The sequence below is a fragment of the Drosophila subobscura genome, chromosome O (genome assembly GCF_008121235.1).
Source record: "Drosophila subobscura isolate 14011-0131.10 chromosome O, UCBerk_Dsub_1.0, whole genome shotgun sequence".
In the NCBI taxonomy this organism is placed as follows: domain Eukaryota; kingdom Metazoa; phylum Arthropoda; class Insecta; order Diptera; family Drosophilidae; genus Drosophila; species Drosophila subobscura.
The window spans coordinates 6,033,787-6,053,888 of NC_048533.1; the positions used below are offsets into that span (position 1 = coordinate 6,033,787).

The 20,102-nt window shown below is 44.3% G+C and overlaps 2 protein-coding genes and 2 long non-coding RNA genes across 6 annotated transcripts in view; 2 read left to right on the forward strand and 2 right to left on the reverse strand.

The window, feature by feature from the left end:
* LOC117897234 lies at nucleotides 1-583 on the forward strand. The gene is made up of 3 exons (XR_004649079.1): nucleotides 1-100; nucleotides 175-274; nucleotides 332-583. It is a non-coding gene; the product is annotated as an uncharacterized LOC117897234 (long non-coding RNA).
* Nucleotides 584-2,977: 2,394 nt separating this feature from the next.
* On the forward strand, nucleotides 2,978-3,430 carry LOC117897157. The gene is made up of 2 exons (XR_004649074.1): nucleotides 2,978-3,133; nucleotides 3,212-3,430. It is a non-coding gene; the product is annotated as an uncharacterized LOC117897157 (long non-coding RNA).
* A 3,736-nt stretch (nucleotides 3,431-7,166) lies between these two features.
* On the reverse strand, nucleotides 7,167-8,549 carry LOC117896669 (solute carrier family 25 member 40). The gene has a single exon (XM_034805116.1). It carries the CDS (start codon nucleotides 8,481-8,483, stop codon nucleotides 7,224-7,226), a length of 1,260 nt encoding a protein of 419 aa, XP_034661007.1. The 5' UTR covers nucleotides 8,484-8,549; the 3' UTR covers nucleotides 7,167-7,223.
* Nucleotides 8,550-13,961: 5,412 nt separating this feature from the next.
* The window catches only part of LOC117896146, a 115,639-nt gene continuing 109,498 nt past the window's right edge, over nucleotides 13,962-20,102 (reverse strand). For all 3 annotated transcript variants that reach the window (XM_034804221.1, XM_034804220.1, XM_034804219.1), the window contains one exon: nucleotides 13,962-20,053. In XM_034804221.1, the coding sequence (XP_034660112.1) occupies nucleotides 17,895-20,053 (2,159 nt within the window). In that variant the 3' untranslated portion in view covers nucleotides 13,962-17,894. The remainder of the gene's footprint in view (nucleotides 20,054-20,102) is intronic.

Here is a 20,102-nt window from a genome sequence, read left to right on the forward strand (position 1 = left end):
TTTCAAGATGCTGAGACCATATCTCCTGGCAGTCCTCGCTCTTTCAGCTGTTTTCGTAAAAGTTTCCCCAGATTTTATCGAGAAGGATGAGTTTCCAATAGTAACACGACGCAAGGCGACTAGAACACACGATTTTGATAATATGACATTTTGAATGTAAACTTTTCACTACAGGCCCATTGACTAAATCAAACCCAAGGCCCGAAAAATAATGTGGATTCTGATTCTTCCTTGGATGTTTATAAGTCCAATTGTACAGATGAATCGCCAAAAAGTAAGGGCACAACATAATCCTTTTTAAGGACTTTAAAATCTATGATATTCCTCCCAGATTGCCGAGAAGAAGAGCTGGAGAAAATGGTGCTGCAACTTTTGAGAGAATCCAAAACACCTCCTAGGAGCAAGCGGATCAAAGATTGGTTCGGGAATTTATGGAACTCGGTACGCAATGCCATAACAAATTTCGTACCTAAACTACCGAAATATGAAAAAGATTAGTAATTTCATTGGCAGTCATGGTAGATCTTCCCCATTTCATTTGTTTCAAGAACATATTAGGTAAATTTTGAATGGTATAAAATATATCCTTATCCGCTGGCCCAACCGACTTTGACTTTTATTATAAAATTACAACATATTCGCATTAAATTGTGCCTCGTGTGCGCTTGATGTAATTAAAGCTGATGGTTTGTATGAGTGATGTTGCATGCAATTTATCAGCATAACTCATACGTCATGTTGGACGGCATGCAAAAGGATACAGCTGCTAGAGCTCTCTCGCCTCTCTTCTCTCTTCTCTCTGCTCTCTGCTCTTTTCTCTTTCTCTGTCTTTGTCAGTTAGCTTGTCTCTTTGGGAGTCTCTCATTCTCTCTGTACGTGGCTCTGTGTCAGTCCGTGCGTTCTGCGGGGGCAGCAGCATCAGCAGCTGGAGCTTAATGATTTTTACGCTTCTGTTGCACTTAAGTTGCAGCTTTTTCTATTTTTTGGCCTGTGCGAGGCGTTAATGGCGACAACATCTGCCCGAGAGACAGGCCAGAGCACACACACATGCTCATTTGGCTGGCGGGCAACAAATTCCAAGTCATTAGTCGTAGTCCCCCAGCTGCAGAGATGCAAAAAAACAGTGCAAACTAAATTACAAGGGCTGCAAAAAAGATTAGAGGGTACGGGCGTTGACAACTTTTGCCTTAGGAAAGTGACTTGCCATCCTGAATTGTAATTTGAACTTGATTCAGTCGACATGTAATATTTATAGAGCAGACTGTAGCTAAAGCTAGCTGGAAATATGTTTAAAAATAAAAGCAACTTAGTGCTGACACGCTTTACAGTGCTCAACATATTTTATAAGACAGACATATTTTCGGACTGACTCCGCCGTCTCTCTCTATCTCTCCATGGCCTGTTCATATCAGTGTTCACAACGTGGGGTCCGGCAGGGCTCTCTGGCATGGCGAAAGCTGACTGTCAGCAGACATTGCCTGCCATTGCCAGAGCCGTGTCCATGGTGGTGTCGCTGTTCCCTGTCATTGCCCATCAGCGTCATCATGTTGTCTCCCAGTCACCTTCTTCTTTGGTGTGTGCTTGGTGGTGATGTACCCATGCCCTGTTGTCAAGGTAAACGATATGAAATTAAGCCACAAAACACAGACCAGAACCAGGAGTGGGAGCGGCACTCCTACCGCGTATGCCATGTGGCGTGTAGCGTATTTCTGTGTGTTTCCGCGAAAGGAAAATTACAATTAAAATGAGCAAGCGAAATTAATATCAGCTTACTGACGTATTTTCCTTACGACAATGACACATTTTTCAAAGCCGCTTACATAATTATGCACCGACTTTGAGCAATGCTGATGATGGTTATTATCATGAATTATAAGCAGCTTACCGCATTTTTGGCAGATTATACAATTTCATCTAATTAGGGGGGAGGTTGAAGTTGAATCCTCTGCTCATGATTCCACGAAAAGCATCGAATCCAGAGATGGGAAAATGGGAAATCATTTGATAGATTTATTATTCAATTACCACAATTAGATTGCTGGCAAAAGCAAAACGTGCCAAAGTTTATGCATTATTCTAATGGGAATCTCGGAATATTCATCAGCATTCTCTGATCTTAATTTGATTAATTTCCTCATTCTGACATAATGAAGCAACTTGTTCTAGAAAGGAAGGAAGTCCATTCAAATTCTCAACCTCCACTTCCTGCCAGACTCATTTGCATATGAGGTGATATCAAAATAAAAATTTAACAATTCTCTCCGCATCTCCCAGTCTGTTATGCAAATTGTACAGACACTGTCAAACCGCAGCAAAGTTTTTGATGAGCCCCGAACAAAAAACAACAACAACATAAAAATACAAAAAACAAAAAAGGTGAAACTCAAAAGTTTGCTGTAGCCGTGCCCCGCCCGAAACACATACTCTGCCCCTGATTTGATATGATATGCTGGGATCCTTGTTGGTTTCTGTTGAAAAATCTGTTGAATATGCAAATTGCACTTAAACGATTGCCAGTGACCATTTCTGCCAATTTCCATGGCGAAACTGTTTTGTTTTTCTCTCTCTTGCGCTCTTAAAGAAGTTTAATAATTTATTACATTATTTAAAGCTTTAAGCTGCTTTCAGATTTGCCTTCCCATGACCTGCCCCCACATGCCCGCTGGCAGTACAATGCTCTTCTTGTTCAAATACATCCATGTACATATTTCTCTGTTCATAGTAAACGTTATTTTTGATGCTAGACATACACATACGCACCTAGAAAATGTTAAACATCATTTTCTCAGGTTGTAGAGACAAAGGACAAAGTATTTCGCAGGAAAATTCCTACTTGTAGTAATTCTAGAGAAGAGAGGGAAAGACATGGCACATTAGTTTGGCTACACTTCATGGTAATTTGTCATGCATTAGAGAAAGAATTCAGTTGGCTATACCCTAATATAAATAGATGACTTGGCATTACATTTCAATTCATTCCGCTTGCACCTAAAACACTTTTAGGGCATTTCAAATTCTGCTCAAAGGTCGGAAAGCTCCTTCCGCCTTCCAGGTTTGTTTTAGTGCCATTTGTGCGTTATTTTTATAAAGTTACCTCATGAATTATTCATAAACAGAACAGACGTAGCGTAAAGTAAGACAAGCAGCACAAAAAAATAAAAGAAGAACAAAAATAAAAGGGAAAAATCGTTAAGTTTTGCCTTCTTTCTAGGAAAACACTCGAGATGGAAGGACAAGTTTGCTGGAGGAAGCCTTTAGCAAATACGAAAATCAGATTAAATTATGGCAAAGTTTCTAATTGGTTTGTTATTAAGACAGCGATTACCATAAATTACAATTGAAATAGGCAAAATGGGTAAAGCATTCTGTTCTGTTCTACAACAAATGGCTAAGCAAATTAACTCTGGCCCTGAAATGAACAATGAACAGAGAGCTCTTGGCTCATGTTTAATGCACTTGACAGTGCCAGAACCCCGGCTGCCGGTCGCTGGTCGAGAGACCTTCAAGGAAACCCCTAAAGTTATGACTTTTACGCCCCATTATCGCTTAAATAATTTAGTCGGCCAAAAGAAAGGAAAACAACACGAAAAAGGGAAAATTGCTAGAAATAAAAGAAGAAAAAAGGTAAAATATCCTCGCATAACTTGTGGTCTTCACAGGGAGGGAGAGAGAGACTAAAAAAGAGTAAAAGAGAGAAAAATGCCTGCATTTATAAAGAGCCAAATTAACCGCAATTAGAGTTTTGGAAAAGCGGTCAGTGGAAAGTGCCCCACAATGATTACAATTAACCGTTTTCAGCATGTGAAATCTGAATAATCAAGTGGCAAAAAGAAATCCATGTCGAAAGGGTGGAGCAACGCCAACGCGCCGACACAACGGTGGCAAACAAGGTAAACATTATTTTTTCATCCTGTCAATTTTGATCCTGTATTTTTTAATTAAAAATCCTGCGTGTTCCAGGTACAGTGCAAACACGCCGGCCCACATCAGCCCCGCACACAAAGGGTTCGCTAATTAAAAAAATAGAATGTTTTTTCGACCTTTAAAGATGCTGGTAGAGGCAGTGGAGGCAGCCCGCGGCTCCTTTCGTCTGAACATCTAAGGAATGGGATGGATTCCTGTGACGCATGAAGGCCATGAGGTGTGAAAAATTCTGCCTCATTTTTAAATAGACTTGGGCTGGTCCACTGTGCCATTATTTCATTTTTAGACTCTCCAAAAAGGAAAGGGGCACCCTCGGCCATTTATTTGGCTCTTTTCTAAAAATTAATTAAACACTCGCTGGAGGTTTTTGGGGGTGGCAAGGTCAGCCGCGAGGCGCTTGGAAATCGTTTCCTTTTTCATGCACTGGAAGTGCCAACAATTAGAAGCCTTCAAGAAGACCCGAACTCCGTCCAAAACGGATGTTTGGCCAAGAAGCAAAAGAAACACAAAAAACAAACAGAAAAGGCGAAATAGAAAATTCGTGGGAAATGTTAACTAACTAAAGGGCGGGAAGGCTTTCCGGTTGGTTGCCCAATGAAAGTCATAGAATGGCGCGTTTTAATAAAGTTTCAGCCAGCAAAACTCTGCGCATAAAATTAAACAATTAAGCAAATAGTTGCGGAAACTTCAAGGGGAATGCAGTTGATGCCAAAGGGAAAACTGCTGCTAAGTTGGTCAAAAGAAAAACGAATACCTAGCTCAGGCACATTTAAACTGGGTCTTAAAGCCAGGAGCCAAGGAGGCAAGGACGAAGGACTATTTCCAGCTGCTTAGTCGCTTTGATTTGATTAGTCAATTAACAGTTCATTAGTCGTCAATCGGGGACAGAGTCGAAGCGACTCAAGGCCTCAATATCTTCACACTTTGTCACCCAATAATCCAATCTTAAATCATTTTCATGGCGCTCCACCACCGCCACTGCTGTCCACTCCACAGTTTGTGTATACATTCGCAAGGCCACGCCCACACAATGTCCAGTGGCTGAAGCGTATAAAAAACATGGCCAGAATGAGATAGACCATGGGCCATAAATAAAGATCCCGACCCGGCCCTGCCACTGCTGTTGCTGCTGTACGAGCATTGGGTCGTATTCTCGTGTATTTTTAATGCCACAATTAAATGCAAATACAATACAACAAGAGAGGAGGAGGGAGGGCATACAAAAAAAGTAGGGAATGAAACTCTGGGGCTGAATCTGGTCCTGGGTGCTCCACTGACAGCGGGCCCAATGTTGAAGGATGGCCGAGGGACAGCTGACGGACAACCAGACGGCAGGATGGACGGGTTCTTCCTATCAACAGCTTTTTTCCTGTCTGTTTTTTCTATACTTTTCTTCTTGTTCTTGTTTCTGGCAGGGAAAATATTTTTGATGCTGACAACAAAAAAATACAGCATGAAGCAATGGCAGCGGTAGCAAGCAACAGCCTGCAGAAAATAAATAGACAAGTGCCACGCCCCCTTAACCGACACCAGGAACACAGCTACAGCTACAACTACAACAATGGGCTAAAGTAACTGGAGGCCGTCGGGAAAAACGATGAGAAAAGGACTGCAAAGAGGTCCTTGTGCATGTGTATGGTTACGAAAAATTGGTCCCCCACGCACACAGACCCACACCGGGGGAACACACACACACACACAAATGAGATATTCACTTAAATTTAATTTCAATTATTTTTATGAAAGCATATTTTAATTCTCTTTATTGGCAATTTTCGTGGAGCAGCAGAACAAGAGAATAACAAGAAGACCAATAAAGGAAATACGAAAAAAAGGAAAGGGGGAAATAAAATGTTAAACATTAAATGATGCCCCCCAGGGCCTCGGGACACCACCGCTTGTGGATGTTAAAGTATTTTTTTTATTAATAATAATAATGTGATTTTCATGGAAAATCAACTGCACAATTAGACAGGGGAAGACAACTACTTTTCACTAAATTAGTATTCTTTTGTGAATTGCTTAATGGGAAGCCATTAAAAGTTCATTTTTGTCTAGGAATGATTGTCAAATGGGACTTGGAATCATGCGATTATGATGAATTATGTCACACAGATGGCAGAGAGATCTGATCCTTGAATGCAAAATGAATGAAACACACAGTACCACATTTTCATTGTTAGTTCTGCTCATATAACGAAAACAGTACAAATATCAATACAAATTATATGTGAAAGTCACTGTCCAGCGAGTTCCGCACTCATCACTGGCTTGGGAATTCTTCATATTTTATGTTTTTTCGGTCGAGTAACAGAAAAGAATGGCAGGAAATAAGAAAATATATATTTTCTTTTTCTTTTCTCATTTGTTTTGTACTGCCTGTTTTGGTATATTGTGCTTGGCTATGCTTTGTTCACTCCCTCTCTCTCTCCTCTCTCTATGTGTTTGCTCTTTAATAAAAACAAAAGAGAATAATGAAAAAATGCCATGAAATATTCGCTTGGACAGTTTTTTTTGTAGGCGAATTATTTGGGAAATTGCTTGCGGAGGGGAACAGCCAGGGGCAGAGAGAGAAAGACCTGCTACTGAAATGCAATTAAGTACCCCTTAATTGCGCCCGCTTAGTTTTGATACAATTTCTCGATTGTGGGTTATACAGGATAAGCCGTCCGTTCCACTCAATCACCGAAATATAGGAGTAGTTTCGGTTACTCGTGGGGCAGGCCGTGGAGTGCACGAATTGTATTTGCAGCGCGGGAGAGGGCCCGGGAAAAGTGCTGTGGTGAAACGTGACCGGGCAAACAATTGAATGCCTCGCGCACACAAAGTGTTTCACGATTCGATTATAGCTAAGGGAAAAACTTCAAGTGGAAAATGCATTTGGGGCAGGCTCGAGATGTGTGGAAAAAGTTTTCAATTCTCTAGGGATTCGTTGTGCCTCCACAACTTTGTTTCTGCTTCCCACTCGTTCGCTGGAAATTGTATTTAATTTCCTTGGCACTCGCTTAAATTGCAGTTAATGCAAATGAATGAATATTCCATTAAAAGTCAACCGAGGAGAAGCGCCAGCAGCGGCAACAGCGGCAACAGGAAGCAACAGGCCAAAGGATCCTTTGGATTCCGGAGTCTTTAGGCTGTGAAAATGCAAATTGATTTCCCGCCGACCCCGCGACTGATTGACGTAACACGTAAAGCGTCACGCAAATTAATTGGGATATTGAATTCTGCCTCGGTATTGGGTTTACATAAAATATGCGCCGTTTATTTACAATGGGGATGGATTCCCATGGAGACGACTTCTACTCAATGTCGTCCTCCTCCACCAGCTTAGCATCGGGGTTGTTCAGCAGCAGAGCCTCGTTGTGCTGCCGCACATTGTAGTAGAAGAAGAAGGACTTGCTGTACTCGAACGTGGATATCATGATGGCACAGGCGGGGGCCACCTTGAACAGTCTGGGTCCGTAGCCTGCGAAGAGTCCGGCAAATCCCTGCGTGCGATAGATGTAAATCAGCCAGCCAAAGGTGGATCGCTTTGGCATCTCCTTCGTTGGTGAGTCCGTGAAGATCACACGGTCCCCAAACTCGATCTGTTCGTGGGTCTTCACCACATCAAAGGGCGTGGTGACCAGAGCAGCCACTGATCCCGCCAGCACTCCAGACACGAAGCTCAGCCCGAAGGAGGGCTGCGTGCTGCTGCCAAAACGCCGCTTCGTGTGCTCGTAGATAGGCCAATAGATGCCAGAGAAGGGCACATCTCTGAGTATTGTGGGTGGTAGTCCTCGCCACAGTCCCCAGAATCCCTGCAGGGCCACCACATTCCTCACGAAGCCAAACATCTGGCTATAGCTCATGGGATGGGCCTGCATCTTGGTGCGCACCAGCTCGATGGGACTGATGACAGTCACGGCACAGACCCGTGCCGTCACACCAGAAAGCATTGGCACCACCACCGGTAATGGCTGTTCCCCCGGCTTAAAGGAGGACATCGTCTCCAGATCGATGGTCCTCTTGAAGTATTTCTCATGGATGTTGATGTATCTTGCCTTGAACTGCTCGTAGGCCACAAAGTAGATGATGGTCGAGGGCAATGCCGATACTAGAGTGGGTCCCAGGCCCGACCACAAAGCACTGAGTCCCTCGATCCGACTGATCTTGAACAAGGCGTCAAAGGAGTTGGTAAACAACTGTTTCGGCGGCTGGTGTGCCCCATCGGGGCGGGAGGGCAAGAGATGATCCATCAGGCCGTTGCTGTAGAAGAAGGACTTGTTCGAGGGCGACTGCTGCATCTGCATGCGCGTCTTCAGCACGTCCAGCGGCGTCATGAAGAGGGCCGTGATCATGCCACCCGTGCATGCGGAGACCACCTGCTGCAGCGGTCGGATGCGGAAGCGTGGATCGTTCAGCTGCTTCTTGGGCTTCTCCTCGGCCTTCCTAATGTTGTTATCTTTGGTGGATTCCATGTAAGCGACTCCGCCGCCTCCAATTCGGCCGCCGCCGGACTTCCTTCTGGGTGTGGTGGCCGCCTCTGGAGGACCCGCTCCTGTTTCTTCCTTAGACATGACAGTAGTAGTTCGTCAAGAGCTTCAGTCTGAATACCAAATGTTAGTATAAATTTGAAGGCAAAAGAAAATGTTATTGGTTGTCGGTGGTATGCTGGGCAAAGCAACTCTGCCTCAAAAAGTGTTAGTCAACACAGCTGCAGGGGTGGCAACTCTATAGTAAACTCTGCTTCTGTGTTGCTTATCTCTGACTTATTTCCGTATGTTTGCTATGATTATAAATTTCATTTGTACGAAATTCCCCCATTTAGTTACACAATGCGATCGGAGAACCTTCAGTCGTTAGCTTAATTTCCTCTTCCTCCCATCCAAGCACCGCCGACTGCTCGAAGTAATTAAAATACTTTTGTACCAAAGTGAAGGAAAAAAAGCGACGACGCATTCATTCCGTTTCGGAATTGTTGTCGCTGCTGGCTTTATTTTATTTTTGGCAATTAACATGCAGTACCCTCGCGCTCTGTGCTGATGGCGCTGATGGCGCTGTTGGCGCCAGTTGTGTTCATTATGGCGGCATGCCCCAAAGTTGGGATATCCTCCTCTCGGAGGAGTTCGAAGTCATCGTGGGCCACACAACTGCAAGTGTGTCAAAGGTTGAGTGCTTTGACACAAGAGGAGGGTTCCTGTTCGTTCGTTTGGTCGTTTCTGGTTTATGTGGGTGGCAGACTACATTCAAAACATGTTGACTGCTGGCGGAAAAATAATTGACAACAAAATGGTGTCTGCACTCGTATCTGCATCTGTGTATCTGTGTGAGTGACACATGTTCCACAATCTGTCGTCACTTTATTAACACAGAAAGAAATGCTGCCACGTGAGAGTGAAAAAACTCTCTACATACAGATTGATAGATAAATGGATGGATGGATGGTTGGAAAACCCCTTGAGTTGAAGCTTTCAGTTATTCAGATTTCTTTCCCTAATTGGTTGTGGCTAAGGTGCTTGATTCATAACGATTAGCTCTAGGGCAGGTTGTTGATTATTTGAAATTCAGTTTTGGTTTTTCTTTTTGGCCCTGTTTTTGCATGTTAAGTTGTTTTCATAATCCTTTTTTCGCATACGGCCTGCAGACAAGGCCAAGTGAGATACAAGCAAAACAACGAGAGTGAATCTGCTCCATACCAAGGAAAGGCAACGTTGTAGCGCTTCTGCTTAACATGAGAAAACACTTGCCTGTAGGGAGGAGGCAGGAGGCAGAGAGGCTGCCAGAATGTAGCCCTGATATGATTACGACGTAGTCTGACGCCGACGACGACGGCAGGCAGAAGTTTTCTGCAAGGCCATGACAAAAACAAGAAAGAACAAAATCCATTTGAAGGAGCCGAAGATAAATATACCCTGGTGGCAGTATTATGTAGAACTGAAATTGAAATTTTAGCATGAATACAGGGCCATGTGCACATCAAAGAGGATTGGTTTCTGGTCCTAACAATTGTACAGAGATAGCAAATAGATGTCCCATGTATATGGTTATTTAAGGCTCGATTTCTCTACTTGTATTGCCTTGGAAATGTCTGTAAACATTTCTGTAATAGCCCCCTGAAAGGGTATCCATCCTACCAAAAATCCCCCTAAAACTGTGTGCGAGTGCAAAACTGAAGGTAAGTCTTGAACGAAATATGCCATGACAACATGCACATGACATACTAACTAGCGCTGCTTTGCATCACCTTCACGTCCACCTCCGCCTCCGACCATGCCCCTTGCTTAGATTTAGCAGGAATCTCATTCCGGAGATCCTTAGAGCACCCCGAACCGACTGCGTGACAACGTTCCCGTCATCACATCACATGCAGACATTGTCTTACAGTTATGACTGGCGCTGCTATTTGGAATTCGACACGTAGCCATGGGTCCTGGAGGCACGTAGGGCGGGTGTGATCCGGCGGTGGAGACGAGTTACGAGGTACGATGGCTTATCGGGGTCGCAGGAGCATGCACCATGTGCTGGTGTCGATTTTGACACGTTTCCAGTGGGTGAGTGTGTGTGTGTGTGTGTGTGTGGGTATGGTTGGGTGCGAGTGTGTGCGCGGGAGCTGGTAATTGTGGTGTAAAACTGTAGAATAACAGCACTTAGCCGGTTGCTAATACGAGCACGTGTTCTCCTTTGTTGCACAACAGACGGCGAGGCAGGCAGAGAGTGGCAGAGGGGTAGAGCGTGAGAGAGAGAGTGCGGCAGAGCATCCGTCGAGAGTGATTCAATAAAAACAAACTCCCAAACCATCTCGAACCGCATTCAATTTCTGATTATAATGCTTGGGTAATTGGAAATTTCTGCTGTTAATCAACTTCGCAGTGAAATGGTTTCTAAATGGAAATTAGAGCAAAGCATTCGCTCAGGGCTCCTCCAATGAGACGAGCTGTCCTGCCTGTGTGTCTCTGCCAGCAGCTGCTCAAATTATAATCAGCTTATGTCAATGCAGTTTCCATTAATTTCCCAACTCATGTGCATATTTTTATTTAATTAAAATAATCGAAAGTAAATTGCAGCGCCCAAGGAATGTTGACAATCGCCCACGCAAAAACGAAAAGCAAAAGAGACAAGCAATTGAAAGGCAAAGTCCTTGGGTAGGAATTCGACACACACAGAGCCATATGGCGATGGTGGGATCCCAAGGAAAATTCACAGAAACCGTCACAGACACGGGGAAAGTCACAAAGAGCGTGTGGCAGCAGCGTACAGGGCGCAGGGCGTGGCAAGACAAGGCGAAAATGTGGCACGCGGCATTCACCGCACAATTCCATTACGTAAAGCAAACATCAGATGGCGTTGGTTGCGTTGCATGATTGGGTTTGCTACCGCTCCTTCCCTACTCCCTCTCACTTCCGCGGATGTTCTTGCTCCCCATTGATGACGATGCTGATGCTGCTGCTCCTCCTGCCACTCCTTGTGGCTGCTTTCCCTCCTATCGCACTTTTTTTCCACCATTCGAGGCGTGGCGCGAGTGAAAGCAACATATTGAATATTGATGCGCATCGATTTCGACTTGAAAACGGCAAAAGTTCACCCAACATTCATGCTCACACATGCGAACGCATGCTCTTTGTTTATAATAAAAACATTTGCAATTTCTTGCTGCGTGCCACTGCAAAGGCAACACTATGCAACACACACAAGTTGTGGATTGTGGCTTGAGGCGATACCAGAACTTAAAATAAATATTTGCAAATTTAAAGAAAATATTACGAAAAGCAAACTCAAATAGTATCTGTGTGTGTTTACTTTGTGGTTGCTTCAATTAAACTTTCATAACTCGATTCCGTTCGAATATTCTTGACAGTCGGAGAGTGTAGAGTGCACTCAGCCCCTGTCTGTGCCCACAGCCCACAGTGCTGCTCTCTCTCTATCTCTGCGCGTGGCATTGGTGACGCCTGGGAAACAATTTGTGGAACGCTCGTCGAGCATTTAAAACAATTGGTGCCAAACAATTACGATGGCGGGAGGGGAATGCCTCCTCCGACGGAGCCCGCGTTTGCGTTCAAAGGCGGAAGGCAGATGACTTTTCTCGCCAAATTAGCGACAAATGTGTGGCGGCAGGCTGGGGACTGACTGCCTTCAGAAGCGTGGGGCAGACAGCGACCCACGACCCAAATTGCAAATTGCAACAAACTTGAATGAAAGTGGAGCAGCGATGGCTGCGGCGACGGCACATTGTCTGTGCGAAAACTTGGTAATAAGCAAATTAAACGTTAAGGAAATACGAAGAGGCGGAAAGGCCCTGGAAAGTATGCTACGATAAAAAGTCAGTCGACTGCCAATTCGAGTGACTTGCCGCATTAACACCCCAGCCACTGGCATCAGCCTCTGCTCCAGGCAAACCTTGCCACATGCTGCCACATGCAACCGAACGGCAATATCATGGGCGTTAATTGCTACTCAAAGAGGGTAGGGGGGCGCTGAGCGTGTGAGTGCGAGTGTGGTTACTGGGCAAGCTCAATGGCATCGCCTCACTGCTTCTTGTGCAGGTCACGTTCTACAAAGTTTCCTGCGCTTTTCCACACTTTTATTTACTTTTAGAAGATATTTTCCCACTCTCCTTCTCCCCTCGTTTCCCGACATCGTAATTGTAGTTTTCCTTTCGGTTTTCTTGGGCGCCCAACAAAACGGGAAAAATATTTATGATGGAAATGTTTGCAGGCAGAAAGCCAGCGAAAGCGAAAGAGCAAAAATAGTATGAGTAGTATGAAAACAACAAAAGTCATAAAAAATATATAAATAAAATGCGCTTTGCCATAAATCTCATACGTGTGAGGAGGGTCTGCCAGAAAGAAGCGTGTTCGTGCCGAGGACCAGCACCAGCCACAGGGCCACGAACAGAGGGGGATCTGTGCTGTGAAGCAGCACACAATTTATAAATTTAATAAAAGAACAGAAACTATGAAAAATGTAAATGCAAATGGGTTGCTTGTTTACATGTCTAACTCCCAGGCAATGTGTTACTGCAGCCACAAGCCGATGGAAAAAGCTGAAAAATATATGCAGCAAAATGTTTTGCCACTTAAATCTGTTTTCCCAAATCTAATGGAGAGCATTTTCTGCACGAATTTCGCTTGCAAAGTGCTCTTTAAATTGAGAAATATTAACACTAAATGAAGGCTTTTGGTTCGACACTTTCAACACTTTCACTCTAGACTATTTGATCAGATATGTAACTAAAAGCAAGCAAGAATATTCTGCACAATTTGCATAAGCAACAGCCTCCACCTTGAATCAATTTGCTGCATATTATTTTATGGGCTTTATGTCGTTAAAATTTAATGGCCCATTGAACTCTCAACCGCAAAAACAAACAAATAAACAGTGCAGCTGAATAATATCATACAAATGCACATAAAAAGAACTAAGGGCGCACGCACCACATGTACACCAAACTAAATATATTTAATTAAATATTTATTTTATTATGCTCGAACCATTGTCCAATATTCCGAGGTGCGATTGCTGTTCATTTGCGAATTTATATTCATTGAAGTCTCGATGCAAATAATTTGCATAAAACGCGTACGCAGAGAGGGCTTCACCGCAAAATTACATTTAATTCTCGCAGGCCGGCAGGCAGCCGGGAATATTATCAACCAAACAAATCCGTTTATGCAGTTGATGTCCCTAATGACATTTGTTGTTCTTCCACTGGTTTTTGCGCTGAGTCTAGTCCCCAAAATACAATTAATTAAGCATTTTTGTTTTTGTGCAGAATATTGCATTTTGTCGGGCTATGGTATTGATATTTGTACGGATGAAATCTATGAAAATTGTGGCATGAAATCAAATGAAATGTTGTTGTAATTTGACAGCAGGAATTTTTGGTTTGGTCAAAACTCATTAAATGTAATCCCAACTATAATTAATACATATTTCTCAGCGGGTTAACCATACCCAACCAAAAGGGTCAAAAAGCTAACTTAAACACTTAACCACCAGTCAGAAATGTAAGCCCAGCCCCAACATTTATTTAACTTTTCCCCCACATATTGTTTTTGCAAAAGTTATCCTTTTCCTTTTCCCTTTTATTTGTGAAATGTTACATTGCTACAATAATTGTTTGGATTATAAATTATTTACACTTTGCTGTGTGTCCATTGTGTTTTTCGTCTGGCACCTATTAAATTATTAAAATTTTCATTAAAAAGTCAAACAAACGTCAAGGGGCTAAAAATAACGAAACATAATTTGCATACATGTATTTGTTGGTTCTCCCATCTGTTTGGTTTGTGGAATGTTTAACCAGTTTATTGTTTAAGGCTATTGAAGAGCAAGCAAATCCTTTCGTTTCATGGTCACTGTGGTGCGGAAAATGTATGTATAAATAAACGTATGTATAATACTAATTATTAAGTACATTAATTAGTGATGATGCATTTAAGCTGCTTAATTAACAATGAAAAAAAACGTGTTTCGAGGCGCTATACGTACATAGCATATGCATGTCGTTGTCAATTTGCCGTAATTGTACAAAAGTTTTAATATTTACAAAAATGATCCAATTTAAAATATTGGATAAAGATATTTTACGTGTTTTTTGTTATTTTTTTTTGCTTTTTGGTTTTCCTGTCACAAGTTTTCATTTGTTTCTGCCTTTTCCTTTCCTTATTTGACCCAAACAACAAGAGTCCCCAAACAGTAAATCAAATCAGAGACCAGAACGTTATGTATTAATGCATGAATTGTTGCCAGTCGGAGTCTCCTGGAAGTTTCATACTCCATGGAGGCATTCACAGTACGAGGAGTAGTTGTCTCTTACATTCGGGTTATGAAACTTCCAGTACAGCCCTCTGCATATTTGACTTTAATATACTCTTGAGTTGCTCTAATTTGTGGTTGTCAGCAAATTTACGGAAATATTCAGAGGAGCAGACTGTGTGGAGCTGCTTTTGGGAATTTCCTCGTACTCGTAGTTTGGTTTTTCTTCATTTTTGTTTTGGTTTTTCTGTGGCTGTGGCTTTTGATTTGTTGGGTCCAAATTATTTGGCCTGTGCGGTTGTTTCTGCAAGCACAAATATGTCTGTAATATAGTTTCTGTTAGTAGTTTATGAATTATTCAGCCCTGTGGATATCTACCAAATTGATTCGAAAGTTACATATTTAATGGTGTGTAAGTGTTTTTGCCCTGCGGTGAAGTGATTAAGTCTTTGGAATTAGCCATGTCCTCGTGGATTGCCTTGAAAGCGACCAGATTTGTTGTCTTTTCAATTGCTTTTGTTTGCTTTTCATTTTCCCCAGAATTTTCACTTGTATCAAAGTGAGAACGGGGATTGGCAATTCCATTACACGGCATATCAAGCTAACAAACTTCCATTTAGCACTTTATAACTTGCCACAAAAGTTATCTCTGGGTTTATTCAATTTAAGGACTATTTCATACACTTTTCAGCAGACAGCACGGAATGCCTGCCACAAAAGAAAATACACCAACGATACGAGTACATGGCATGAAAGTATGAAAGAAAAGCGAAAGAGAAAGAAAAGCACAGAGGGAAGAACTTGAGGAAAGAGTAAAGCGCCGCAAGGCATTTTCCAATTGAGGAAAATTACAAACAGCATGCCCAGACTTGAGTGGGAAAACACTCTGTGATGGACAGACAGGCAGACAGGCGGGGGCGGGAGCGGGTGCTGGAAGCATGGAGATCTCATATAAGGTTTTGCCTTTGAAGTGCACGCAAACGTCGGCACTTTTTGCAGTGGGTGTCCATTCATATCGAGGCCATTATATCAATTTATGTCCTGAACATTCCGATCAAATAACCCTGATAGGAGCACCCCGCATGCAAAGTACTCTTCGGGTCTTATGCTGCTCAATTAGTTGGCTCCAGACGGGGTCTTTTCTCATAATTAAGTAAGCGATGTTCCGCTTGCTCAAAGGGTCTGTCCTCATTCCTTAACAAAATTAGTGTGCAAACAAATATTCGTACAAAAAGGACCAACAGAGGGCCAACTGAGAGAGAGCCAAAATGAAAGCGTAAAAACAATCCAATGGGGCAAACAATTTAATTACGACTTTCGCAGCGCCCCCGCACTTGCTTCTCTCTCTCTCTCTCTCTCTCTCTCTCTCTGGGGAAACATTTCTTGAGGGGCAGTAGAATTTTCAATTTTAGTTCGCGACAAACTTTGCCATTCGATGTTTTGTGCAGTGCCAAAACCTGCGTAAAGGGACAATAAAAATGTTATAGAATCAACAACAACAAAACAAGCAGGAAAAAACTTGAAGACAACAATTTGCATAAGGGACCCAAAAGCGAAACGACACAATAACTCAATCTCTGAGCAAAAACCAACAAAAAAAAAAAAAAAGAAAACCGTGATGTGCCACAAAGGGAATAAGGCATAAAACCCGGGCCCACGAAAACTTTCATCTATGGCAACGGCAGAGGCAGAGGCAGTAAATCCTGCAGGATATGGTCCTAAGCTTGGAGCAACAAAACGCACAACTATTCTGCGGCGGCGACAACTTTGATGTCATGGCGGGGTGGCCGAGTCAGAAACAGAAACAGCCAAGTGGAGAAAGAGTTAACAACTATGCGGGAAATGGCAAATATTCGAAATATGTGTAGCTACAGAAATGTTGACATTTCAACTGATTTTGATGCGACTCCCAGACTCCAGAGCAACAAAGCTACAGGGAGTGCTCCAGTGAGTAGTGGCTGCTGTTGAAATTTTGTGGCAAATTAAGTTGGCAGGCACCACGAAATTGCCTTGGCCCTGCTCCTGCGAGAGTATTGGAGGCAGAAGCAGAAAGAATATAGGAAAGCAGAAACAAAAGACTAGACTTTGAAGCAGAATTTACAGATACACTTCGAAGATGCATTCATTGTTCATTGAAGTTTTTATAGAGCGATCATCAGAGTGGAAAGGAAGCCAGTATATGATGTTGGGATACCAAATTAAAATAATCAATCATGTAGCCCCTTGACAGTTGCATTCATCTCCTCAAAATCAGAGCATCCTCTCGAAGTGTATTTCCCAAGCAGAACTGCCTTTTCGTAAGCAGCTTTTGTTTGGTAAATTGCCGGCAACAATAGTTGACACAACTTTTGTGTGTGTGGTGTGGCGTGGAGTGGAAGTGCCAAAATGCAGGCATTGTTATTGGCAATTTCTGGCTCTGTCGGTTGTCAGGGGAAACAAATGCAAAAATCAGCCATATGCAAATTGGCTTCATCGATGAGTATTTTGTGTGTGTTTTCGTGTGTGTTATCTTATGGCAAGAAACCTAATTTTATTTTATAGAAAGAACATTTAACTTATAATACGCTGTACACTTTGTGGATGCCTTGCTTTGGTTTAAATCAGAATAATGACTGTGATTTGTAATGTATAAAATTATGACTTGTTTTCTTATTTATAATTTCCACTTGAATCCATAAACCAATCTATTTGCTAGTTATCAGGGATATTTCCCATTTAGATGCTCCTTTCATCACTCGAAAGTTACTCTGATTTGATGAGACTTTCTCTGCTTATATCGATATGCTTTTGCTACTGCAACATTTTGCTGCAATATTCTCTGCAATTCTCGGAACTAATTTACGATGGGAGAAAACTTTCCTTTCAGGGCACATAGAACTGCAGTCGAAGCTCCTAACCGCCATCGCCGCCACCACCGACAAGTCAAAGATAAACTTTATACCAAAATGTATTATTAAATTTACGCAAGCTCTATAAAATTCCGACAGCCTGTGTGCGTGGACCCCAATGGAGAGACGGAGAGACGGAGATTCGGAGAGGGCCTGGCCAGGGCAGGCATTTGGCAGGCAGCTGTCGGAGTAGCTGCTCCTCGTCCGCCGCAATGCGGCCACAGCGGGACCTTCATCCTTTCTAACACTGTCTCTCACTCTTTGTCTCCGGCGTTAAATTGAAGAACTTCTTGGCTGCCGGTTGTTGGCTTCAGGTCCCTGCTTCCTCCTGGGTGTTGGGTTTTCCTATATATTGGTCGTAATACTTTTGCCAGTCTGCTGGCAATGCTGCTGCAATTCGGTGCGAACCGTGTTCGTGGATGAGGATGAGGATGTGGAAGATGATGCCGATGTGGAGGCTGAGTCTGTGGATGATGCTGATGATGCCGCCGAAGCCGACGAACCGGATGATATTGTTGAGTCCGTTCGCTGCTGTTGTTGTTGTAGTTGTTGGCTTGCCAGGGGATTTGCGGTGTTTGCTGTTCGCAAATCCTTGCCGGAAGCCTGACGCTGCAGCAATTGAGGTATGCGGGTTGGTGTTACGGTGGGCATTGATGATGTTCCTCCAGGCACTGCTGCTGTCTCTCCTCCTTCTGAAGCTACTCCCTGTTGATGATGATGATGTGGCGACGGCTGCTGCTGCTGCTGCTGCTGGGTAAGGCGCGGGATGAGTGATGTCCTGGAGGGAGATTTCATCGGCTGCGCATACAAATCGCCATTGGGAGCCGACCAGCTCGTCCCATCGTTCCCTGGACACGCCCCAGGACTCGCCTCAATCGAGTAAATGCATTCGGTACGCTCACCGCCCTGCGGCGGTGTGGTCTCATGAGCCGGCGGCACCGACTCAAAGGATTGGAAGGATCCGCTTAGTGCTGTCATCGCCGCCGCCGTCGCTGCCGCTGCTCCCGCTGCTGCTGCTGTCGTCGGTGCTGTCGCTTCAGGCACCCGTCTCTGTCGCTTTAACGAGGTCGCCGGCGACTTGGGCACAATGGGACCGAAGATTAGTGTATTCTGGGTAATCTGCGGCTCCCCGGGTTCCTCCTCCCCGGCCAGATCTTGCGCCAGTTGCAGTGGCGATGTGGTAATGTTGCTGCTGTCACGTCGCCGTCGCCCCAAAGTGCTGCTAATAGTGCGCGGTAGTGGCATTGGGGCACTGAAGTTCTGCGGCGGCAAGGAGTTCCGCTTATAGCTTCCACGGCTGTCCCTAAGGTCCTGGGCAGTGGGCAGCACCTTGGGATAGTTACGCTGGCGTAGGAGCTCCAGCTGCTGGGCAGCCGTCAGGGGTGCCAATTCCAGGCCACAATTCTCATCGCGACTCGTCACATTAATGTCGACATCGTCGGCATGCACGAAGCTTGTCACCTGCTCATCGGCTGCCAGAATCATGTCCACAGGATCAGAGTGGGTGTGCTGGTGCAGTGGCGTCTGCTGCAACTGCTGCTGGAGGATGTCCTCGCTCGGTTCGGTGAGTGCCGAATGCTGTCGCTGGAGCAGCATTTCGTAGTGCTGCGGTTCGTGCATGTGCTGTGGGATCAGAAGAGCAGCATCCGCCACTTCGATGTCCTGGCAGATGATCATCCTGCCATCAGCCAGCACTGCAGGCGGTGTCGTCGCAGTGGGAGTGGCAAAGCTGCCGGACTTTGGCAGCTCCTGTCCCGACATCCACTCGCACACCTTCGTGTGGGTATCGACCGTCGAGCAGCTGAGCTGCCGCTGAATTGCATACCCATTGATGGGCGACCGCTGACCGGTTTTGATGGCCTCATAAGTGTTGGACTTGCGTGCCATGTCCATGATGTAGCTATCATCCCCATCCCGCGACTTGCTGCAACGCTTCAGCTCATCATCGTTGGCTCCGTCGTAGCTGAGGATATTCCCGTTCAGCTTAGGGGCTGGAAACGGCAACATTTTGGCTCTCTTGCGACGCTGTCGCATCAGAAAAGTCCCGTAGATGATAACATTCAGTGCAATAATCAAGGCTATCAATGCAATTAGTAGCTGCAACGTTGTCTCCGATTTGGCCACCGTCTCCGGTTGGTCCTCCATTGGATTTGTGGCAGAAGTAACTTCCAAGTCCTCTTCCTGCTGTGGCTGATGCGGCTGCTGCTTGTGCATCACATGTCCGAAGGTGGGCGGTGCATTGTACATATTTTCCGCTGCCGTTTCCGTAGAGTCCGGACTGTTGGCCAGACTGGGCTCCTGGAGCAGGAGCTTCAGCGTACGCACTGGATCCTCTGCGCCATTGTCCCGTGGCCCGTACTTGCTCATGTGACCCGTAATCACCTCATTTCCGGGATGCAGCTGCTCCTGCAATGCTGCAATTTGATTGAGTTCATCGGGCAGCTCTTTGTTCCAGAAATTCATGTAAATCTGTCGATACTTGTAGCCCACTGTTGGTGGAATTCCTGCATGGAAAATGTAAATGTTAATGAAACAGTGCACAGTTTAAGGATT